This window comes from Saimiri boliviensis, chromosome 17, assembly GCF_048565385.1.
Source record: "Saimiri boliviensis isolate mSaiBol1 chromosome 17, mSaiBol1.pri, whole genome shotgun sequence".
In the NCBI taxonomy this organism is placed as follows: Eukaryota; Metazoa; Chordata; class Mammalia; order Primates; family Cebidae; genus Saimiri; species Saimiri boliviensis.
The window spans coordinates 54,445,543-54,471,631 of NC_133465.1; the positions used below are offsets into that span (position 1 = coordinate 54,445,543).

The 26,089-nt window shown below is 43.6% G+C and overlaps 1 protein-coding gene across 1 annotated transcript in view; it reads right to left on the reverse strand.

Moving 5' to 3' along the window:
- The window catches only part of ERN1 (endoplasmic reticulum to nucleus signaling 1), a 102,071-nt gene that overhangs the window by 45,469 nt on the left and 30,513 nt on the right, over positions 1–26,089 (reverse strand). The window contains exon 2 of the mRNA XM_039476589.2: positions 20,243–20,363. Coding sequence (XP_039332523.1) covers positions 20,243–20,363 — 121 coding nt within the window. The remainder of the gene's footprint in view (positions 1–20,242; positions 20,364–26,089) is intronic.

The window sequence follows — 26,089 nt, forward strand, 5'->3', positions numbered from 1 at the left end:
AAATATAAAAAAAATGCTTTTTGTACATAGATGCTTGTAGCAGCACTACAAATGATCTAACCAATAATATGGTTAAGTTATAGAATGTCCACCTGGCAAAAAAATTCAGACTTCTAAGAGGGATAATAAAGTTTAAGACATAAACAAACCTATGCTATTATGTTCAGGAGAAAAGATAACATTGTACAAAGAATATTAATGCAACTATGGGGAAAGGCTTCAATGCACCTAACTAGATGGAAAAATCAGAAATGCTAACTGTAACTTATCCTTGCTGGAAATGCAACTCTCCCCTCAACCTTTTCTATATCTTAAAATTTCTGCAAGAGCAGGCATTACTTTTTAAATTGAGAACATGTTTTTTTTCCTCAAAGTCAATTTTATATTTGCAGCAATTAATGGCAGAATTCCTCTCTCCCTAGATTCTCCTGGGCACAAAGCAAGAGAAAGCTCCTGATTCCAGGGGCAGATGGTGGTGGCAGGGAGAGGGCATGAACACTGGCACAGCAGCAGGCAGGAGAATCACAGCAATGAGGTATTTCTAGCAAACAAAACCCCACAGCCTTGCCATACACAACTTAAGCTCTAGGGGCAAGAACAGCAAGTATTCTCATATGATTTTGTATGCAGAATTCCAGACTCTGTAGGCTCTGCTTATGGTGACAGGCGGCTACGCAATCCATCCAATTATTGGATGAAGGAAAGTCTTTCAAGCCTTATCATATGTTGACTTTGCTTTAAAGCCCGGCTCCTATACAAAGGCATATGGTATTCACAACAACAGAGGTACACATACCATATGTGGTGTGTGGGCAGCAAACAAACAATTCACTAAACCAAAAACACTTTAGGAAACAGGAAGAACTTTCAGTCAGTAAGCATATGTTTATCTTTCCCATTAATCACCTCTCGGTACACTCTCACAAACAGACTGATGCAAGAGACAGGAAATAAAGGCACACCACACTCATCCTACTGAAACAAAGTGGTCAAGGTGCAATTATAATCCAGCTACTTCAATGCAGACCTGAAGCCATGCAAGCCAAGAAGAGCAAGAATATCATATTCCTAAGAAAACACGGCAGTAAAATGGCATCTTTTTTGTTTCAGCCACTTAAAGGAATCACCGACAAATGCAGACTAAGAAGACACAGCCAAATTCCAGCAAATCACCAGAAACAAGACATGAAGACCAACATGATTTAAATTCCTGTTCATAACCTGATCTTTGCTGTACAGTGTTTGCTCAGTTGCACAGACTCATCTTCAGATGCAGATGTTCCTGGTTTTCCATAACTTATCCACTGGTCACCTGACACTGAGGCCTCACGTTCCAAGATGTGCCCTTTACCAGGAAGGTTCCAATGAAGATTCAATATATCGGCAGGAGACAGGGGAAGATTCCTGGGACAACTATACCAGCGTTTAAGAACTGTGATTTTTTTCTAGGCTTAGGAGAAGGTAAACTCCAGTAAGAGGACCTGATGGTTGTCTTAGCATTTCCCATCCACTCAGTAAAATAAGCACCTGGAATAAGCCTCTTCAAAGCTGCAGGCCAGGTAAAAAACACAATTATTAAGACAGTTCTGACAGAGGCAAGCAACCTGCTGCTTGGCTTCTGAAATGTAACAATGACCTAATTCTGTAAATGTTTTTAGGAATCATCTGAATTCAAGATTTGCTTTAAAATACTACCGAAATAATTATACGGTTGGGCGGGGGGAGAGATAAAACAAAAAGTGGCAGGCTGTTGATAACAGTTAAAGATGAGAAATGAGAACACCGGGGAGTCATTTTACTACTCTCTGTATTTATGCTTACATTTTTTTCATATTAAAAAAGGTTAAAGAGAAAAATCTTTGGAAAGTCGGCAAAAATAAAAACAAAAAGCGTTATCTGAAAATGTGCAATGAAAGGGCAACAAGAAAAAAGTGGTTTTGACTTAATAATGAGAACTGTTATCAGGCAAGATTCTTGTTTTAAAAAAAAAGTTTTCAGCCATGTGAAAAGAAACACTGTCCTACCTGTAGGGATGTAAACAAATACTGCTGTAAAATAAGCCACTATCTATATGGGGCCTGATAAGAATAAAAGCCAATCTCACCAGTTGTTTTACTTTCAGGAAAAAAAAAAGTTGGGGAGGAGTTACCTCCTAAGTATAAAAAGTGGCTGTTAGGCAAGGTAAAGGTAAGGTTATCTGGTAAAGGTAGAGATATGAGAAAATACAGTTGAAATCAAGGTTTGATCTCCAGCTATTAACACAGGGAAGAAACAAACCTGCTCCCTGATGCCCTGGGAGCAGCCTCTGGCCTCGACTCCACTCCCTGGCCCCCATCGTGTGTCCAGCTGAGCCCTGGAATGGCACAAGCTTTACACCTGCAGAAACTGACATCCTGGGTGAGGTCAGAAGATGCTCATTGCTAGGATATTGTGCAAATCTAAATCTCTTCAAGCTCAGACAAATGAAAAAAAAAAACATGTCCACATCTTTCCTTTGTCCAAGTTCATAAGGGTAAAGTTTTAAAGATTTCTGTCCCCCAAAGCAGTAAATTTTTGTCCCCACTCCTTCCTCCACACAGGGAGGAAGGAAAGTCTTTCAAGCCTTATCATATGTTGGGGCCTAGCTGGCCACACCATGGAGATACCACATATGATGGCATCTCCACAAATGATCGCAGTATGTTCCACAGCACTGCTCAGAAGCCCGGGTGGAGGAACCCACAGTGGGGTTCTAGGCTTCCCTCTCCTGCATCCTCTCTCTGTATCAACTGGACATGTCCACTACTTCCCACCAGTGCCTCAGTCTCTGCTTGCCCAAGTCATGCCCTCTGTCTTTTGCCCCAGACTGGCTTCTACTCCTGACTACCCTTTTTGTTGACAGTAGCACCATTCTCCTAGAAGACAGCCATGACTCAAACAACACTGGTGACATCTGTTTTTCCCTAACATATGCCATCAGTTGCCAAACTCTGTGGTCTGTTTCTTTTCTTTTTCTTTCTTTTTTTTTTTTTTTTTTTTTTGAGACACAGTCTCACTCTGTTGCCCAGGCTGGAGTACAATGGCACCATCTCAGCTCACTGCAACCTCTGCCACGCGGGTTCAAGTAATTTTCCTGCCTCAGCCTCCCGAGTAGCTGGGATCACAGGTGCCTGCCACCGCACCCAGCCAATTTTTGTATTTTAAGTAGAGATGGGGTTTCACCGTCTTGGCCAGGCTGGTCTTGAACTCCTGACCTCGTGATCCACCTGCCTCAACCTCCCAAAGTGCTGGGATTACATGCGTGAGCCACCACGCCCAGCCAATCTAGTTTGATGCCAATTGTAGTTCTGTGTCCTGTTCCCATTTCCCTTCAACACCATTGGAACCCGTTGTCTCTGAAGCCTTCCCTCTTCTCCTAATCTGTGTGGCCTTTGGAATCAGACAAACCAAGGTGTAAATCCTAGCTCTACAATCACCAGCTGAGTAACCTTGGCAAAGTTACTTAAGCTCAAAAAGCCTCAATTTCCTCATGAGTAAGGAAAAAAAAATAGAGGTAACATCAGCCTCATGAGGCATCTCTATGTGGATTAAATGTTTGTCGAGACTTTAAGTCAGTGCCTTGACAGTGAGAAGAGTGATCCTTTGAAAGGCATAAATCAGATTAAGCTTCTCTGTCACTCAAAATCCTTTGGTGGTTCCCCATCTCACTCAGTGAAGGCCAGTGTTTACCCAGTGTCTCATAAATCCCAAGCAGTCCCTCCCTTTCAACCTGCCACCCTCTTAACAATCTCCCACTATTTCCCACATACTCCATTCCAGCCATGCCGGCCTCCAAGTATTCAACAAGCACTGCTAGGCCTGCCCCTGCCTCAGGATCTTTGCACTGGCTGTTCCTCTGCCTAGGTCTTTGATCAACTGTTGCCATCTCAGAGAGGTCTTCCATGATCACCCCCTACTGCCCAGGATTTCTGACCCCTCTTCCCTGCTTAATTTTTCTCCATGTCACTTACGACCTCTGTAGTTCTGTATATTTTATTGCTTAATGCCTGACTCTGGCCACTGAGGGTTGGGATTTATTTTTTTGTTTGTCTGTATCTTCCCAGGGATCTAAAACAATACCTGACACACAGGTGGTAACCAATATATTGCTGAATGGAGCAATTAAGTGTCATCTCCTGTCTTAATCTGTTTGTGTTCCTATAAAGGAATACCTGAGGCTGGGTAATTTATAAAGAAAAGAGGTTGATTTGGCTCATGATTCTGAAGGGTGTACAAGAAGCATGACACCAGCATCTGCTCCTGAGGAGGGCTTCTGGTTGCTTCCACTAGCGGCAGAAAGCAAAGGGGAGCCGGCGTGTACAGAGATCACAGGGCGAGAGAAGCAGCAAGAGAGAGGGGAAAAGGTGCCAGGCTCTTTTTAACAACCAGCTCTCACAGGAACTAATAGGGAGAGGACTCAGTCACTACAGCAAGGAAAGTGCCAAGCCATTCATGAGGGATTCACCCCCAGGACCCAAACACCTCGCATTAGGCCTCACCTCCATCACTGGGAATCAAATTTCAACATGAGGTTTGGAGGGTCAAATATTCAAACTAGAGCAGTTTCCTTCCTACTTCCACTCTTGCCCAGCCTGGAAATCCATTGTTGATCGCTTCTAGTAATCCAGCAGGTGCACTCTACTCACCCTGAATCCAGGATCTACACAGCACTCCCTGTTCCTCCACCCGGGCTTCTGAGCAGTGCTGTGGAACACACTGCGATCACTTGTGGAGATGCCATCATACATGGTATCTCCATGGTGTGGCCAGCGAGGCCCCTGCCACTAGGAGATTCATTTATCTACTTCCTGGCTGACTTCTGTTCTCACCCCTGTAGCTGGCATTTCAAACCACACATTGCCTCAAGCTCCCTTTCTCTCCACAAATGACTGTCTTCTGCATCACGGGAAATTAAGGGAGACTGAGTGAGCTCTCTGAAACTTCCTACCCTTCACCTTTTACATTTACCCAGCTCCGCCCTTCCCTTCACATCTCTATAAAGGGACAATGCTTTTGCCTTCACATTCATAGATTTTTTAAACTCACATCTAGAACCTGTCTCCAAGGATCTTCAACTCCTCCTTTGCCTATAAACATAAAAAGCTCTTGGTTCTGCCTGCTCTTCTGTACAGACTCTCCTTTTTCTCCATTTCAAGTTTATAGTTCAATGAATCTAGAAAAACACACACCCATGTAACTATCTTCACCATCAAGATATAGAACACTTCTATCACCCTAAAACATTTTTTCATATCCCTTTGGATTCAATATTCGCAAATTCTGCTCCAGATAAGCACCAGTTCATTTTGTTTGTTCTAAAATTTCACAAATGACCACAGTGTAGGTACGCTTTTGTGCCTGGCCTCTTTCTTTCACATAACGCCTTGGAAATTCATCCACATTGTTGTGTATGTCAGTTTCCTCTTTTTTAAAAATCACTGAACAGTATTCCATTGTAATAATTGACTATAGTGTGTTTACCAGTTACCTGCTAATGGACATTTGAGTTGCTTCTATTTTTTTGGCTAGTGTGAATAAGGCTGCTATGAACATTTGTGTACGAGTCTTCATTTGGACCTATTTTCATTTTTTTTCTTTTTTTTAAACAGATTCTTACTCTGCTGCCCAGGCTAAAGTACAGTGGCGTGATCTCGGCTCACTGCGACCTCTGCCTCCTGGGTTCAAGTGATTCTCCTGCCTCAGCCTCCCAAGTAGCTGGGACCATAGGTGCGTGCCACCATGCCCGGCTAATTTTTGTATTTTCAGTAGAGACAGGGTTTCCTCACATTGGTCAGGCTGGTCTTGAAATCCAGACTTGTGATTTGCCTGCCTTAGCTTCCCCAAGTGCTGGGATTATAGGCGTGAGCCACTGTAACTGGACCTATTTTCATTTCTTAAAACACTTAGTGGGATTGGCTGCATCATATTGTTTACATTTGACAAGAAACTGACAAACAGTCTGCAAAACAGATGGTACTGTTTTATATTTCCACCAGCAATGTATTAGAGATTCCTATGGAATTTTTAGAATGTTGATTACTAGGTTCTTCCCCCAAGAAGCTGGCTTTGTAGGTAGAGACAGGGACTTTGCTTTTTTAACCAAGCTGGGTGACTGAGCCATGCAGGGAAACTACACTGCTCCACCTTCCTGCCTTCTTATCGGCCTCTATCATTACCCTCCGGCCCCTACCCTCAGAATAAGATCAGAACAACCACTGCCACATTCCCGTGACGAAAACCAACACTTGCAAATCCTCTGCATGGCATCTGACAATGTTCTCTCTTGTACTACCTGACCCAGTCCCACTTGCAACTGCTATGGGTATCACAGCCTAAGGCTACAACCCCAGGACCAGCGCTCCTCATTTCACATTCCCCAGAGTGGCTGGTGGGTCACTTCTACCCAGCCACACAATCTAGAAACTCAGGGCTGTCCTTGCTGCTGCCCTTTTCTTAATTCTCCCTCCCATTCAATTCGTTGAAAATTCTGAGTTTTCTAAGATTCAGGCTACTAAACATTTCTTAAAATCTATGTCCTCCTTTTCATCTCCTTTATCACTGCTAAAATTAGGGAGTCACCACTTCTCACTGGTCTACACCACAGTCTCCTAACCAGCTCCATGTCTTGGAGTCTCTGCCTCTCAGATACATACTCCATCCACTGCCTAAGACAGCCTGGCAAAGGCAAATTTGTTCCCCCACATGAAATCTGACAGTGACACCCCTCTGCCAACTAAATACCTTTCATTTCTGTGGCTCAAGTCAGAGTTTCTCAAACTTTCTAGGCTCATAGCACCCTTAGTGTCTCAGTAATTTCTTCAATCTTAGGCCAGAAGAAATACCTAATAGTTCCATTTATTAAGCAGTCAGGACCAAACAAATCTAAGTACTTAGGGCCTAGTAACTTAGAAGCCATGTGGGGGAAAAATACATATAGATTGGAAGAAAACATTTTATTTTGTTCTTTTTTTTTTTTTTTTTTTTTTTTGAGATGGAGTTTCGCTCTTGTTACCCAGGCTGGAGTGCAATGGCGCGATCTCGGCTCACCGCAACCTCCACCTCCTGGGTTCAGGCAATTCTCCTGCCTCAGCCTCCTGAGTAGCTGGGATTACAGGCATGTGCCACCATGCCCAGCTAATTTTTTGTATTTTTAGTAGAGGCGGGGTTTCACCATGTTGACCAGGTTGGTCTCGATCTCTCGACCTTGTGATCCACCCGCCTCGGCCTCCCAAAGTGCTGGGATTACAGGCGTGAGCCACCGCGCCCAGCCTTATTTTGTTCTTAACCATGATTACTTACTAATGGGATGGGTTATACCTGTTGGGTGCTGCACAGCTTCCAAACCCTGTAAGAAGATTGGATGCTGCTGTCTTGTTACTATTCCACAGTGATTTTCGTGTGTTGTTTTAATTTTATCACAGCAACCGCCCAAAATTCAGCTTTACAATGATGGAACATCAATGAAAGGAAGACAGCACAACTTAATGTTGAAACTATAAACTCCCTCAAGCATGGTGTTTGATACATATCAATGATCACTGTTTCAAAACCCTGTCCCAAGCTGCAGTGCCCCAGAGTTCACTACAGCACCCCAGAACACCTTAGCAAATGATTTGGGAACCACAGGCCTAAGCGTTCATGGCCCTCCAAAACCAGGGCCCAATTCTTCTCCATAATTCTCTCTTGATGACACTTCTTCCCCAAACTCACCCCACACCTTCTGATGTTCATCTCTGTGTTTTCCATCGTCTGTTCCATCTCTATCAGCCTAAGTCTGCTTGGCCCTTAGGATCTGTTCAAATGAACCTTTCTCTGGGAAGTCAGAAACTGATTGTCCACTGCACTTAGTATACAGTTAACGATGCACTTATAACGTTCTCAAGGACAGGTACTCAATGGCATGTGGCTTCTCTGGTTCGCAAATATCTGGGGGTTGGACTGAATTTTAAGCCCTTTGAGGGGCAGGGATCATGTATTTTGTTTATTGTGTAATATACACAAAGTGCAGAAAGCTTACTGCAGAGTTCAATGAATAATCAGAGTGCAGACTCCTGGGTCACTGCTGCCTGGGTCTTTGCTCCCCTCATATGTAGGAAGCAATACTGTCTGTAGAATGAAAGGAAATCAATAATTTAAGATATTCAATATTGCATATACAATCATTCAAATAAGTTTTTCCTAGTGAAAACGATTTTTCCACACAGAAACCTACATTATAAAAGCTAAAAACAGCCCAGGCATAGTACTGTTTCTTCGCTCACATTTAAAGATTATTTAAATTTATGGGTGGAATGATATAGCATTTGCTCCAGAATAACGGAAGGGAGGGGGACGGGGATTACCACATGTTGATCATTATTGAAGCTGGGTGCTGGGTACATGGTTTCAGGCTACTATCCTCCTTACTTTGGGGTATGTATAAAGTTTCTGTAAAATGAAAAGTTAAAAAAAAAGATGCTAAAAACAGAAGCTATTTAAGGCATACGTCTGCAACCGGTTGGAGAGAATGGGCTGTTCCTCCTGCTATCACCTGTGGCGTAATTCCGGCGAGCCTGCTCTTCCAGTTGCACAGGGCAGAGGGACTGAAGGGAAACCCACATGAAGAGCATGAAGGACCCTGTGAGGACCATCCCAGGCTTCCCTAAATGCAGGCTTGGCAGAATTGGTGAGGCCATGGTGAAAACATGGGGTGATAAGTCAGCTAAACAGAAAAATGTCTTTGACTAAATCAACGAAAATTTAAATAATTGCTTCAAACCAAATTTCGGGATTGACGGCCTCTCCTTAGAGGTAGCTCTGGGCAGACTTCCTTCCACGTAGGAAGAAATAAGATCCCTTTGATTACAGAAGCCACAAGAACAGGTTGTTCACTTGACTGGAGCTCAAGGAGCCTCGCAAGATCATTCTCTTCTTTCTCAGATGAGCACAGGTATTTCTGGAACATGCTTTACTGGTGGAATCTAGATGACCCCTGGCTTTACTGCCCTCCTCCACCTTGTTCTTTCTGACCCCATCTGACCACCTTTCTGACCCCGCCCCCCCAATGCAGCACTGAAAACCAATGCTGTACAACTCTCTCTCCTGTACAACTAAGATACAACCAGCATTTTGGGAGGCCGATGCGGGTGGATCACGTGGTCAAGAGTTCAAGACCAAAGTCTGGCCAAGACAGTGAAACCCTGTCTTTACTAAAAATATAAAAAATTAGCTAAGTGTGGTGGTAGGCACCTATAATCCCAGCTACTCAGGAGGCTGAGACAGGAGAAATGCGTGAACCTGGGAGGCAGAGGTTGCAGTGAACTGAGATGGTGCCATTGTACCCCAACCCAGGCATCCATCTCAAAAAAAAAAAAAAAAAAAAAAAAAATTGCCACACAGAAAGTCTCCAAACCAGTCCCTTCTAAGTGTACATCTAGCAGTGATTTTAAATATTCTGGGTTGGCCCTTTTCAAAGGTATTTAAGATCCAACAAGCAGAGATGACATCTCAAGTGCTGTATAGTCTGTGTAATCCTCTTACATGCACGCTCCCCCATTACTCCGCCAGAAGAAGAGGACTTTATCAGTAAAGTAGTCCAACTACTAGTAATTTTCTGTTTAGATGTACCAAGCACATCTCAGAAACAACTGTCACACATCTACTCCAGCTGGATTATCTGTTAAGTGCCATGCAGGATAAAGAAAGGAGCTTATGGCTTGAATTACGAAGCTAATATAGATGAACAATACATAATAAACTGCTAGAACGTGGGGCATGCACCACAGGCTTTCCTAGGTGGAGCCAGAATACCAACCGACATAAAAGCAGCCGGCCCTGAGCAAGGGAATGACAAGACAACATGAGTGAAACACCATCACTGTGTTCGCAGGATGGCAGACGCAGGCTGAGGAAGTGCAACGTGTTCCTCCTGAGAAACAACACAAATAAGGCTGGACTGCGGGCAGTGACGTCACGGGGAAGAAAGCTTTGAAAACTGTGATATGGAATGTTAGGCATTATGGTCCAATTGGAAGCTTCTGAGAAAAAGAGAAATGTGAAATAGGGTGAGCATCCCAAACCCGAAAATCCAAAATCTGAAATGTTCCAAAATCTGAACCCTGAACACCAACATGATGCACAAAGGAAATCCTCACTGGAACATTTTAGATTTCAGATTTTCCAATTTGAAATGTTCAACTGGTAAATATAATACAAATATTCCAAACCTGAAAAAATCCAAAATCAGAAACACTTCAGGTCCCAAGCATTTTAGATAAAGGATATTCAACCTGTACGAGTCCTCTAAAGGCAAGTTAGACAGGTGGGCATTGGGGCACAAAATGAAGGAAAAAAGGGAGAAGGAATCATAAAGGTGCTGCAGCAGCCCCAGACAGACCTGAGCTTGGGAGGAGGGAGGACGGGGAAGGGGAGTCAGAACCGTTTCAGCGGGGTTCTCTGTTAAGGCTGCTGAATTCTACTGTGTTCTCATTTATCTCCACCTTGGCAGACAGGAGGGAAGAGTGTCAGCAAAACCTGAGCCCTGTTCAGATAAACACAGTGAGAGAAAGGAATGAGTTAAAGATGACAAGGAGATTTTAACCCTGGCTGACAGGTTAACAGTGAAACTAGAAAGGCATAACCTGAATGAGGTAAACAACCGCTATTTTCTCAAGAATGTGCTTAAGGTTCTGTTTTCTTATTTAAAAAAAAAAGATGACTGGCAGAAACAAAGTCATTCACCCTCCCTTAACTCAAACCTTCAGTCTCCCAAATATGTTTCATTCATTCGCGTGACCCAATTAGGGAATACTTCTCCTCAATGGCAGCCCATTCCTTCCCTCCAGAGAAAAAGCACTTCATTAACCTAAGCCATAAACTCGCATTAAAGCTGTTAGGTCCAAATTGTTAAGAGAGAAAGTCTCAGACATTCTTTACGGTTCAGTTTTCACAAGGAAAGCATTTTTTAAAAGACATCTAATCAAAGGCTCCTCAAATGTTAATCTCATCAGAACTGGAAAAGGATGTAACAAGTTTTCTTCAGAGGTAACCTCTGTAAGTCATGAAATATTACATTTGACAAAGATGATCATGTAGAAATGACCAAGTAATCCAGAAAACTGCCCATACTAAAGGCAGCTGAATTCTACCGTGTTCTCTTTTTGTGACATGGTAAAATCCAACCCCTACCAAATAAAAAAAAAAAAAAAAAAAAAGATGGAACTGTGGATACTTAAATAAATTCTTTTGCCCCCATTGTGGTTATAAAACTATCTCCACGATATCAGGGTACACCAAAAACATAGTCTCATGATATTAAGATCTCCATATGAGCCCTTAAAACCAACAAACAATACTAACCTGTTGGAGAAGTCAATAATTTAATTCCTGTAACTAAAACAAGGGGGAATGTGACATGGTAAAAGCCCCATAAAACTGTATACCTCAACCATACCTCGGCTTTCTGTTGAAACTGCTCTCTATAACCCAAATGTGAATAAGTAATTAAGGACTGTGATTTCCACCCTACCCAGAAAATGTGTAAACAAATGCTAATCTTGACTGTCATGAACCACTTAAGTAACAATCAGAATGTCAAAAGTCCCCTGGCCCTCCAAGTGTCCGGAGCCCCTTACCCTATCTTTGCCCAGGAATCCACTGGAATGTCCAGAACCCCCTCACCCTCATCACCGTCCAGAAGGTGATTCACAGAATCCACTAGACCTTGGAATGTCTGAAGCCCCTCACCCCTATCCCAGCCCCTCACCCTCACTCCCAAGGTGATTTTTACAGGTATAAAGGGTCTTGACACCCTCCTTTCGAGGCCCTGGGTTGGAGAGCCACGAGTCCTCCGTCACCGCCGGCAATAAAGACCCTGCAATTTGGCATACTTTTGTCTTGGTGTTGACTTTCTATGCTCTGGCCAGTACAACAATTTATCTCCATCTTGACAGAAGTAACTCAGGCTGAAAAACACACACTGAACATTATAATCAATCATGAAGGCACTGAAGACAATTCAACACTATAGCCTATGTCCAAGTGCCTCTCAGGATGCCAAAACCTCACAGAATTCATTCCTGAGTGAGGAGGTGCCATCAAACCAGACACTCAAAGGTGAACCAAGGGACAAGGACTAAGTCACAGCCAAAATAAGGCACTTTATCCATGTACTTCAACAATCACAACCACATTCAACAACACGCCAACCAATGCTACAAAGATGACCCATTGGAGCTGAGATCTACACTACATGTGTGGCAGCTGCTAAAAGGAGCCATCCGAAATGAGAGATGCATTACTTTGAAGCGAGTCCCAAAAATAAGGAAGGAAAGTGAGTGGGGGTACAGGTAAATGAGGCTAGATAGAGCCGGTCCCTGTCAAAGTTGAGTGATGGGTAGGTATATGGGGGTTCTTCATATAATATTTCTACATTTGAGTATGTTTTAAACCTTCTATGTTTAAAAGTAATATACAAAAAAAAAAAAAAAGAAAGAACCAACATGTTTTCAAGATGCTCGAAAGCAAAAACAGGCTCCTCTCACAGCCCCTTTCATAAAACTTAATTTTCAATTCTTCACAACAACGGAGAGGAAAGAAACAACTTTCTTATACTTAAGCAATGAGGTAGAAAGGTAGATGATGCATATTGTAAGCCTAGAAAAGTCTTTGAGATAAAACAGGTTAGACCTATGAGCAAAACATCATCACTTTTCACAATTTCCCATCCAACTGTTTCCCTTGCACTTCTAAAGACAGATTTCCAACTCTTCCAGAATAACACACACACTGCCTAAAGCACAGAACAGAAAAACTAACTGCCAAAAGCCGTGCAAAACCCACGATCAGAAACTAGAACTGGAAACTGTCATGACTATGATACAAGCAACAAATGATTCATCCTGAGAAGGCAGGCAAGCCCCATCTGTTTCTCAGGACTCTCAGAAGACGTCCAGGCAGAAGAGTTCTGGGACCCAAGTCAGCATCAGGTGCCTCAGACACTTACTGACCATCTTGGCTGCCCAGAGCCCCAGCAAGGAGATAGAAATCCACTAGGAAGCAAATGAGAACAAAAATTTACAACACAAGCCAGAAGTACCACAACAGAGGGTGCAGCAAAGTACCTCCAGAATCCAGACAGAGAAGGGGCCCACCCTGCTTGAGAAGCCAGGAAGGTAGCCTGGGAAGGGGTCTTCACAGATGAACATGAGCTTGTCCAACATGGTAGGCTGCTGGTGGAAAGGAAGCATGAGCAAAGGCCGAAGGTCTCCAAGGCCTGGTAAGGAGTTATATGGCTGCCAGTAGGGCACCTGCCGGGGAGGGGAGGGAGCCCAGGGAATTGGGGGGGTGGGTGAGAGACCACAAATAGCCTCACACACGCACTAAGAAGCTTAGACCTGACCCTGTGGAGCAGCACGCCTCAAACGAGCAGTGGGGAAGGGCCAGTTGTTGAAATGGCCAACCCATCACGGATGATGCTCATGTTCCCTATTTTCCTTTCCCCATCACTCACGGGTAACACACCACACACAGTGGCGCAGGCAGGACGCCACCACTAAAGACAACCAAGAGTGTTTCAGCGGGTAGGGTCACAGCTGGGTCCAACTGGTCTTTTTGGAGGGTGTGTCTGAGGGCAATGTGACAAGTGAACGAAAGGGCTAAGGTGGGGGCCATGGATGGTGCTCAGGAGACCGTTGCTTTCATTTAGGAAATGAATGCCAAGAGCCTGGCTAAGGTACCAGCAAAGGGGCCAGAGAGGAGCAGTCAGATTTGCAGGGTCCTTCCTAGTCTACATGACAGAGCTCGGTGACCACCTGTGCATCAAGGGGGAAGTAGCAGAGCATCATTCTATTTTCTCTATTTTCTTTTTCTTTTTTCTTTTTTTTTTTTGAGATGGAGTTTCGCTCTTGTTACCCAGGCTGGAGTGCAATGGCGCGATCTCGGCTCACCGCAACCTCTGCCTCCTGGGTTCAGGCAATTCTGCTGCCTCAGCCTCCTAAGCAGCTGGGATTACAGGCACGCGCCACCATGCCCAGCTAATTTTTTGTATTTTTAGTAGAGACGGGGTTTCACCATGTTGACCAGGTTGGTCTCGATCTCTCGACCTTGTGATCCACCCGCCTCGGCCTCCCAAAGTGCTGGGATTACAGGCTTGAGCCACCGCGCCCGGCTATTTTTTCTATTTTCTAGACTGCTTGGCCATGATTCTGTCGGCACAAAGAGGAACTGTGGCAAGAGGTATATGTTTAGAGACATTCATGTGAGAATAAAATTGTCTTCAAATTTCAAATAACTTTGTTCTGATTCTTCCATCCTAAGAAATCTCCAGTATTATGTCCTGTTTTGTTCACCTGCTGTCCCTCAGGACCTAGAGTAGTAATATCTGGAGAGTTTTATCATTTATCTGAACATCCACTCAAGGGACATCTCAGGAGTCTGGGGCCAGTTGGCTAAGAGAGTAGTCACACTGCATATTTTTATGATTAGTAAAGAACAGTTCTAATTTGACCCTACCCTTTATGTCTACTATTGGAAAGGAGACAGGAGAAAATGGAGCAGGGTTGCTAAAGAATAATCTGTAATTTGATGGGGATTCAAGTGTCAAAAATCAGCATTAACTAGTATTTCAAAGTGAGCTCAAGAAGCCCTAAACCAGTCCCAGAAATACTAAAGAAAGTCTTTTAAACTCCAACAGGTGAAAGCAAGCTAATCTAAAACAAAATGTGATAGCAACATTCTCAGTTTGCATTTGGTCTAAAAGTGCAGAGATGAAATGTATTCAACCCTATTCACTGGTGAAATTTTAGAGAAAGACAGACTGTGATGTTGCTACAGTTACAAAATCACTGCTTAGAAGGACAGCCCCTAAAGTAAAATGTCACAACCCAAATTAGTTCCAGAAAACAAAACTCATTTTCTCTATTAGGTATAATTTGCAACTATGGTGTAAGAAACCTACATTTCTGGAAACTACAATACGTTTGGCTGAGGAACAAAAGCACCTGCCAAACCACCACAGAAAGCAAAAAAAAAAAAAAAAAAAAAAGCTCAATTTGTTGGCTCCTGAAAAAAGTAAACAGCTAAATGGAGTCGCAGGCCTCTTTTCTAAAGAACCCCAGTTTGATGAGTTAAAGGTATCTGTTTGCATCCGCAAGTTTATTCCATTCGACTCTGAATCCCGCTTTGAGACTCAGACCCAAGCTAATATCGTCCCTTGCCTGGACTAGTGCAGTACACCCCTGCCTGGTCTCCCAGCTTCTTCCTGGCCCATCTGTTCAATCTCAACACAGCACCTGCTGATCTTGCAAAGTAGAGGCCATGTATCTTACTCTGCTCAGGTTACTATAACAAAATACCACAGACTAGAGGGTTTGGACAAGAGAAATTTATTTCTTATGGGTCTGGAAGTCTGAAACTGGGTTCTCATGAGGGCTCTCTTCTTGGCTTGCAGATGGCCACCTTCTCAACATGTCCTCACATGGTGGAGAGAGAATGAGTGAGCTCTGGTCTCTCTTTCCCTTCTCATAAGGACATTCATCCATCCTAAGGGCTCCACCTTCATGATTATCTCCCAAAGGCCCCATCTTCAAGTACCAGCACACCGGGGCTTAGGGCTTCAGTTTATGAATGGCTGTGGAAGGATGACACAAATTCTCAGTCCAGAACACCAGGGCATGTTGCTCCTTGCTTCAGGTTCCTCCAATGGCTGAGAAAAAGCCAGTGTCCTCACAGCAGCCACCAGGCCCTACACCAATGGTATCCTCAGAGGGGCACAGCTGCCTAGGGAATGCTTGGGAAATTGATGAAGGTATTTTCTGGTGGTCACAGAGACTAGGGGACTTTACAAGCACTAAGTGTGGGGGACCAGGGATGCTAGTAGTCCTGTACAACCAGGGATTGCCGTGCACCTGCATGCCACTCTGATGTCCTACCAGACACTCTCACAGGCCAAAACCCTTTACTAATTATCTGAGTCTACAGTCTCTTTTATATATAAGCACAAATGTCCTTTTTCATAATATACTAAATTTTCTCAGAATGTAACTACTATGTAAGGCAGCTAAGACTGTACTTCTTTTGTTGGAAACACTACAGAGAACAGTTCGCCATTTTGGAAATCCAGTCACCATGGCTACGGTGGTAAACTATCCTGTGCTTGTCTCCATCTGCATCAACAGGCATAGCATTTGCTCATGGGGGGAGTGTCAGTGTGTGCCTGAGCATTTACATGTTATGTCTATGTGATTAAAAATTATTTTCCTATTATTTATTTTACCAGTTCAATAATATATTTATTTCTTTTTGAAACTGTGTATATGTAGGTTATTGACCAGAAATTTTATTTCAGTAAGCATCTTTATAGTAAGTATTAAGTAATTGAAGTGCTGGGTCCCTCCTGCCCTATATGACTGGCCCATCTCTGAGCTTACCTCCTCCCCTACTGTCTCCGCCAGCCACATCAACTCTGTGCTCTTCCACCGTGCCAGGGACACTCCCACTTTTTTTTTTTTTTTTTTAAGGACACTCCACCTTTGACCTGCTATGCCAGCTGCCTACCAGACTTCCTTAACTCCTTGGGCTCTTGCTCAAATGACACCTTCTCACTGGTGACCTCCCTGTTTAAAATTGCAGATTCCCATCCCAACCTGGCACTGCCCATTCCATGTCCCCACTTTATTTTTTCCCCAAGCCTCTCATCACTACTAAGTAATTCACTTCCTATCTGTTTTCCCAATAGAATGAAAGCTCTCGGAAAAAAGGCTTTGCCTGTTTTGTTCACTTGCTGTATATTTTTCCACAATTTAGAAAAATTTTGAAATCTTTAGTTATAAATACAAGATTAAATTAAACTGAAAACTCAGGGTATCTACACATTACCATCTTTGATCTTTGTACAGAAATACAAATTAAGGTCGCTAGTATCTGGGGGCTGAACTAAAACACTCCAGTTTATTCTTAGAAAAAAAGACTTAAATCATCATGAATACTACTGGAAATTATTAGGCTGGGCAAGGTGGCTCACACCTGTAATCCCAGCACTTTGTGACGCCAAGGCGGGCAGATCGCATGAGGTCAGGAGTTTGAGACCAGCCTGGCCAACATGGTGAAACTCCATCTCTACTGAAAATAGAAAAACTAGCCAGGCATGGTGGCATATGCCTGTAGTCACAACTACTCGGGAGGCTGAGGCACAAGAATCACTTCAGCCTGAGGGGCAGAGGTTGCAGTGAGCTGAGATGACACCACTGCATTCCAGCCTGGGCAACAGAGGGAAACTCTGTGTCAAAAAAAAAAAAAAAAAAAAAGAAAAGAAAAGAAAGAAAGAAAGGAAGAAAAAGAAAAGAAAAAAGAAAAAGAAAAAAAATTATTAGACCTTAATTGGATTTCTCTAATTCTTTCTTTAAGTGTCTTGTAACTCCTCCTCCCAAATCAGTCACTGGATTCTACTGATTCTATTCCTGGTTGCCTCTCACCCTTCCAATCCCTCCCCACTTTTCAGTTCGGCTTCCTGTCTCTAGTCATCCCACACGAAGCTGTTGGATTCATCTAAAAGTGAGCACCTGTTGAGTCACTCACCTGTTCAATCACGTTAATAGCTCCCAATTTCCTGTTCAGTCAGATATGAATGCCTAAGTGCTCCAGTAAGACTCAACATCCCCTTGTAATCCTCTCTCCCTCTACCTGGAAACGCTGCTAACCTCCTGCTAAACAGGATCAGCTCCTGCCCTCTAGACCTGCTGCCTCCTTTGCTTTTTTCCAGGCCTCATTCCCAACTGAACTCAATTCACCTACCAGGGCTCACCTCCGACACCCTGCTTCACAGAGCCTCTTGCCCTCCAAATGGATGTGGGCTCACAGCACATCACTGATCCCTCTCGTGAGTGGTTACAGGACTCGGCTATGTTGAAGTCCTGTGTTCTTATATTTTCACCATGGGTTTAGACCAGGCATCCCCAAACTATGGCCCACGGGCCACATGTGGCCCCCTGAGGCCATTTATCCGGCCCCCTGCCACACTTCAGGAAGGGGCACCTCTTTCATTGGTGGTCAGTGAGAGGAGCACAGTATGTGGCGGCCCTCCAATGGTCTGAGGGACAGTGAACTGGTCCCCTGTGTAAAAAGTTTGGGGACACCTGGTTTAGACTATGGACTTCTTGAGGACAATGTCTGCCTTTTTCATTTTGGTGTCCTATACAACAGGGGTCCCCAGCCCCCAGGCGGTGGACCCATACTGCTCTGTGGACTGGTCCGTGACCTGTTAGGAACCAGGCCACACAGCAAGAGCAAGAGGTGAGCAGTGGGTGAGCAAGCGAAGCTTTATCTGTATTTACAGCCATTCCTCATCACTTGCATTACCGCCTAAACTCCACCTCCTGTCAGATCAGTGGTGGCAATAGATTTTCATAAGAGTATAAACCCTGTTGTATACTATGCAGGTGAGTGATCTATGTGGCATATTTCTTATGAGAATCTAATGCCTGATGGTCTGTCACTGTTTCCCATCACCCCCAGATGGGACCATCTAGTTGCAGGAAAACAAGCTCAGGGCTCCCACTGATTTTACATTATGGTGAGTTGTACAATTAGTTCATTCTACATTACATTGTAATAATAATAATAGAAATACGGTGTACAATAGATGTAATGCACTTGAATCATCCCAAAACCATTCCTTGCTCCCATTCCCCCAGTCCATAGAAAAACTGCCTTCCATTAAACTGGTCCCTGATGCCTAAAAGGTTGAGGACAGCTGCTACACGGGATCTCTCCCATTCTAGGTTCTCTGAATACAAATTAAACTAAGTAAAAAAGAGGCAAATTCTTTCAGCTCTCAGTTACAGGAGAAAAGAGGTTAATTCCTATGTTTGTCTAAGTAACAGACAGATAGGACACAGTTTTGTTGGATACAGTCAATGTTAGTTGCAGAAACGAAGAATTGGGAAAAAAAAATAATAAAGCATTACATGCAGGGGAAAGCAAAGCAGAATGAAGTGGTTCAGGGTGAAGTGCCCTGGGAACGCTGAAGCTGAAAGACGTGCCCTAACATTCAACAGCCAAAGTGTTTCTCTCAATTCCTGTGTAACTTGTTGATTTTCATCTTTGGACAAAATAGAAAATCCTGAAGTTTAAAAGACTCTGTTTTCATTTTAAAAACATTAAAAGGCTTAAATATGATGGAGAGACAGTACAGATGATGTTCTTGGAGGCTGTAATATAATACTCTACAGTCTTCCTGTGGCCACACACTCCTGAGAGCTGGTCTTCGGGCTGCTTAAAGTTCCTGCTGATCCAAGCAGGGCCCAGGCAGGTGGGGCAGGATGGCCTGTGGTACCCCAGCTGTCATCATCTGTAGATGGTAACGAGCTTTATTGCTGAATTCACAAGACAATATGTAATCCTCTGACATATGCCAATATTTTTCCATCTAGAATACTGTTTTGGAACAACTTTATTAAGGAAGGAAAAACACTGGCTGTGCTCATGAAAGTAATGACTCACAAAGTGGTGACAAAAGAGAACAATGCTGTTCAGACCCAAACCTCAGGCCAAATGAGAATTATTACCAGACAGATTAAATAATATAGATGACTCTGAAAGTCCCAAATCCTGGGATTTGCATGGCTTTATCTGGGAAGATTACTTTGGAAATCAAATACAATTTCCCAGCTGTAGGGCTTAACTCTGCTAGTTACCACCAGGAAGATCAGATCGTAACATGGACACATGGCAGCTTAAGTAAGAAACAAGCTCAGTCTTTATTCCCCTCACCGTAACAACCCAATAAAGTGGTTAACTTGGATGAATCTCAATCTTACTGCCCTCAATTATTTCAGCCGCTATAAAAACAAATGAGTAATTTGAAGTGTTGAGAAGATACCTTCTTGTAATTATGATTACAAGATTCTAATCATGAGAACAAATTTAGTGCAGCATGTCTTCATAAAGACCAACCAGCCAGAGCTATTAATAGAAAAGCCTAGAGCCATTTAAACATGAAGTCTAAACAGAAGCAAAAAAGAAAAGAAGGTAAAATGCTTCTTTAACTGATGCACTTAGTGGATAACCACAGCAAAGCTATAAACATATCCCTTGAGCAGAATACCTTTTACTCTCTTTGATCCCATTCTTCTTTATTTCTTATTTATTTTATTAGATAATGAATAATGTTTTCTCCTTCTCCAGAACATGTTTATGTGGAACCAGATAAGCAAATGTCCATGTCGCCCAAGGACCAAATCCAAATTACCTTCTTTTAAAGTCCATTTGATTGAGCCTGTTCTCTTGCTGACAGCATGCAAACTTCCATCCAGCGTGGACACAAACAACAAGGTTTCAGGAAGCGTCACTGTGCTGGTACTTCCCAAAATCTGCAATGAGATGTAGAATCTTCATGTTGATACGATTCCTCACCTTGGGCATGTACAATTAGAGACCCCCAATCCCAAAGTTATCCTGCTAAAACCCTCCATTTTACAGATGAAGAAATGGAAGGTGGAGAGCCTAAATTCCCACTCATTCAGGACTACAACCCAGGTCACCTCATTCTAAGCAGTGATCCTGCCTGCAGACAGGCAGGCTCATGACCTAACATTACAAGGACAAGAATTCTGAAATAATCCATGGGCAGCCTTAACTGAAACAAAGGGGCAAAGTATGTTCAACTTTCTGATTTCCTTCTTTTGGGTCTTTTTTTTTTTTTTTTTTTTTGAGATGGAGACTTGCTCTGTCGCCCAGGCTGGAGTGCAGTGGTATGATCTTGGCTCATTGCAACCTCTGCCTCCTGGGTACAAGTGATTCTCCTGCCTCAGCCTCCCTAGTAGCTGGGACTACAGGCACATGCCACCATGCCTTACTAATTGTTTTGCATTTTTAGTAGGGTCAGGGTTTCATTGTGTTAGCCAGGATGGTCTCGATCTGCTGACCTCGTGATCTGCCTGCCTCAGCCTCCCCAAGTGATGGGATTACCGGCATGAGCCACAGTGCCCAGCCTTCTTGGGTCTATTCTATTATCTAAAATCTGGTCATCTCATATGACTTTATGATAAAAAAAAAATGCCAACACCCATGCATGCACGCACGCACATGCACACACACACACACACACACACACACACACACACACGAAATTTTAAAAAGCAAAGAATTAGGGGAAAATGCTTAAAGCAAATTAGGAAAAACAGCTTTCAGTATATAAAGAATTTATAAAATAGGACACCAAGATTCCAATAAAGACATGTTATAAAAGTAAATGAATAAAAAGCACAGCCCCAAACTGGTCCTCACTTAGAATAAAAATAAAATTTAAACTAAAATGTACCTTTTTTTCTCAACAAATTTAAAACAAAAAAAAAAAACGTTTTAAAGGAAATCACCAAAGGCTGTGAAATTAAATTTCTCATCCATTGCTACTAGCACTGAAAATTACTAGTACCATCTTTCTGGAAAATATAAAAGTGCTCATAGTTTTTGATCCTGTAATTCCACTTCTATGCTCTAAAGACATAATTCCAGAAATGGAAAAAGTTCTGTGCACAATGATACTCATTATATCCCATTTATAAACACAAAAACTGGAAAGAACCAAATTTCCAATAATATCTAAATGGCTAAGATAAAGACATATGCAAGTGAAATATCTTTTTTTTTTTTTTTTATGAAACAGAGTTTCGCTCTTGTTACCCAGGCTGGAGTGCAATGGCACGATCTTGGCTCACCGCAACCTCCGCCTCCTGGGTTCAGGCAATTCTCCTGCTTCAGCCTCCTGAGTAGCTGGGATTACAGGCACGTGCCACCATGCCCAGCTAATTTTTTGTATTTTTAGTAGAGACGGGGTTTCACTATGTTGACCGGGATGGTCTCGATCTCTTGACCTCGTGATCCACCCACCTCGGTCTCCCAGAGTGCTGGGATTACAGGCTTGAGCCACCGCGCCCGGCGCAAGTGAAATATCTTTAAAATAATGCTTGGAAAAAATCTACAATATAGAAAAATGCTTATATACATTATCAAGTAAATACATAATCCAAGATTTGATATCCGCTGTGGTTACAATTATACTGGACAGATTTTTTTTTTTTTTTTTTGAGACGGAGTTTCACTCTTGTTGCCCAGGCTGGAGTGCAATGGCGCGATCTCGGCTCACCGCAACCTCCGCCTCCTGGGTTCAGGCAATTCTCCTGCCTCAGCCTCCTGAGTAGCTGGGATTACAGGCACACACCACCAAGCCCAGCTAATTTTTAGTATTTTTAGTAGAGACGGGGTTTCACCATGTTGACCAGGATGGTCTCAATCTCTTGACCTCGTGATCCACCCACCTCGGCCTCCCAAAGTGCTGGGATTACAGGTTTGAGCCACCGCGCCCGGCCTGGACAGATTTTTTTTTTTGGCCTGCTAGTCCTCTGGCTTTGCTAGGAATTTGCCCTTATCTGGTTTCCATGGAAGCAGGTGTGTGTGTGCACGTACACACATGTATGCATATTGCAGGTAACAGCTGGTAAGGTTTCCTGGGTAAGGTTTCCCTTTTGAGGCAGGGGTCCCTTCAGCAACACCATCCTTGTAATGAGATTTTTCTCTTCCTTTCTCACTATAGCATCCTGCAAATTAGCTTTCCCCCCGGTCTTCAATTAAAAAAATAAGCCTAGCCGGGCGCAGTGGCTCACGCCTGTAATCCCAGCACTTTGGGAGGCCGAGGCGGGTGGATCACAAGATCGAGAGATCGAGACCATCCTGGTCAACATGGTGAAACCCCGTCTCTACTAAAAATACAAAAAATTAGCTGGGCATGGTGGCGTGTGCCTGTAATCCCAGCTACTCAGGAGGTTGAGGCAGGAGAATTGACTGAACCCAGGAGGCGGAGGTTGCAGTGAGCCGAGATCGCGCCATTGCACTCCAGCCTGGGTAACAAGAGCGAAACTCCGTCTCAAAAAAAAAGAAAAAAAAAAAAAAAGCCAATGCAACTTGCTTATACTGCAACCATTTGCATTCTGGCACAAATACTTTTTTTTTTTTTTGAAATACAGAAGTATGGAGCCTTAAATGTAAAAGGATTGGGGTTATTTGTGCATGGGAGCCTGATTCCAGAAGGCCTGGCTCCTCTTGGTAAGAGCCAGGATGCCTAGTTAAATCCTTCAACGGGAAGCTCCCACACGCTCTCTCCAGGGCAGCCTGAGGTGGCAGGACAAATACTCCAGGGTCCCATATTCCTTTTCCACGGTAGAGACCCACCAGCAGAGGGAGTGAAACAGCTGCCAGAACTTTTCGCATCCCACCTCTTCTCTTTGCCCAGGAGGCCCGCTCCCTGGAATGGGAGAAATGACAGCAAGCTGTGTTGCCACCTGCCCAGCCTTCTCTGTGCAAAGCCTCAAGTCTGAGGAAGAAGAGTGCTTTTAATTCTACCTTTGGAACTAGGAAATTAATCTCACAGTATGAATCAGCCAGGAAAACAGAAACCTCAAGGGTGGTATCTGCCCTAGCCTGGGATCCAAAGGTCATTGTTTGGGAATGATTAGAATTATTTCAGCCCAGAGTGTCCAGATGGTGACAAGCCATCTGAACCAGAGGCACCTGGGCCTGGAGAACTGTGGCCCTCTGACAAGGCCATCGGGAGTTCATGAGTAAACAGGGGCTAAACGAATTGGGGCTGTCTCCCACTGAGGAGGGGAAATAGGTGTGCAGCTTGGTATGGGATGGGATGGCTAGATGACGTTACGTGTGGCAGTTTGGAGGATGAATAAATGAAAGGGCAGATTATGCATACCTGGGCCCAAGAAGTGGAAATCCCTGTGGACCCTCCTCCACACCTCAAAGTTACCACAGGAATAACCACTCTGTACAACAGGTCTTGGGTCGGGGGGCCACACAAGAACTGAGTTAAACTCTGGGTGGCTAAAGTGGAAATAAGGCTGGGCGTGGTGGCTCACGCCTGTAATCTCAGCATTGTGGGAGGCCAACGTGGGTGGATCACTTGAGGTCATGCATTTGAGACCAGCCTGGCCAACATGGAGAAAACCCATCTCTACTAAAAATACAAAAATTAGCCGGGCATGATGGCATGTGCCTGTAAACCCAGCTACTCGGAGGCTAAGGCAGGAGAATCGCTTGAACCTGGGAGGTAGAGGTTGCAGTCAGCCAAGATCACGCCACTGCACTCCAGCCTAAGTGGCAGAGTGAGGCTCTGTCTCAAAAAACAAATAAATAATAATAATAATAAAGTAGAAATAAAACTTGAGAGAGTTCTGTGAATATGTTTTCTGCCACATGGAAAAAGCCGAATGAGAAAAGAGTAAGACACAGAAACAGAAAGCAGCCTGAGAAGAAACACAGCTGAAAGACTGGGAGGATCCACCCTGGCTTCCACAGCTCCTCAGGCCTAGCCAAGTTCTTGCCATTGGGCTCAGAGACACTCCACTCCTTTCAATAAATTCCCCTCTTTGCTTAACCCCGTTGGAATTAGATTTCTATCACTTGCAGCCCAAACAGTCCCCACCACACACCCAGTTAAGAAAAATACCAATAGGCTGGCCACAGTGGTGCACACCTGCAATCCCAGCACTTTGGGAGGTCAAGGCAGGCAAATCAGGAGGTCAAGACATCAAGACCATTCTGGCCAACATGGTGAAACCCCATCTCTACTAAAAATACAAAAATTAGCTGGGTGTGGTGGTACACACCTGTAGTCTCAGCTACTCGGGAGGTTGTGGCAGGAGAATCTCCTGAACCCGGGAGGCAGAGGTTGCAGTGAGCCGAGATCAGGTCACTGCACTCCAGCCTGGTGACAGAGCGAGACTCTGTCTCAAAAAAAACCCAAAACCAAAAACAAAAACAAAGAAAAATATGAATAGAAAAAGCAAAGAAAGGGCCAGGTGAGGTGACTCACGCCTGTAATCCCAGCACTTTGGGAGGCCAAGTCGGGTGGATTACAAGGTCAGAAGTTCGAAACCAGCCTGGCCAATATGGCGAAACCCCATGTCTGCTAAAAATAAAAAAATTAGCTGGGCATGGTGGCAGGCACCTGTAATCCCAGCTACTTGGGAGGCTGAGGCAGAACTGCTTGAACCCTGGAGGTGGAGGTTGCAGTGAGCCAAGATCATGCCACTGCACTCCAGCCTAAGGGATAGAGTGAAACTCTATCTCTTAAAAGAAAAAGGGAATAAAATACTGTAAAATTATAACAATAGTTTCTTAAATTATAGCAATATTTCTTCTCTCATTTTCTAAACTTCTGTTATATATAAATTTTTGGTGCTGCAAAAGAAATAACACTTGAATATAAATTTTCTCAGCAAGAGAAAATTTACTTCTAAAGAAGTAAATTGGATGGAGCAATGGCAAGCATACACCTGAATAGGGGAGGGGAAGGGGTTCTTATCCCTGATGCAGGTAGCCTCTACTGCTGTGTCGTTCCTCTACTCGCTAGGGTTGGACTGCACAGTCTAAGCTAATTCTGATTGGCTATTTTAAAGGGAGCAGGGATATGAGCCAGAGTGGCAGGGTGAGCAGTTTGGTGGAGGATTGTTACAGAACAGGTAACTAAGGGTGACTCAGGTCAGAGCAGGTGACTAGGGGAATAGATGTGAACTACTGATTAGAAATTGCAGGAAACTTGTTCACTGAAACTAGAGGCAAGGGGGGCAAAGAGAACCAAGAAGTTAAACTTTAAAATGGAGAAGAAGAAGAGAGCTGAACATACTGAGATACTGATTCTTTGAAGAGAAACTTGGAGCTCACTGTATTTAACACTTCGAATAATATGATTTACTAATCTGCAGTGAATTTTTCACAAAGTAGAAAGGAGGTGGGCAAGTCAACAGGTAGGAGAGAAGCTTGAATTTAAAGGAGCTTCAGCAAGCACCTAAGTTCTAGGTGAAGTACTTTCCATCTCAGGACAGTAGGCAACTCAACCACCTTTGATCATTAATCTCCACCAAACAAGGGACCAGAGTTTAAAAACACAGGGATCTCCCAATAAGATTGTCTGCATCCAACAATAAGAAGCGTTTGTTGTTACTAAATCCTATGGTACAACCATAATGAACTCAATGCCCCCAAGTATATCTTATTACAGTATTAATATTTAAAAGGGTCAATATTCACT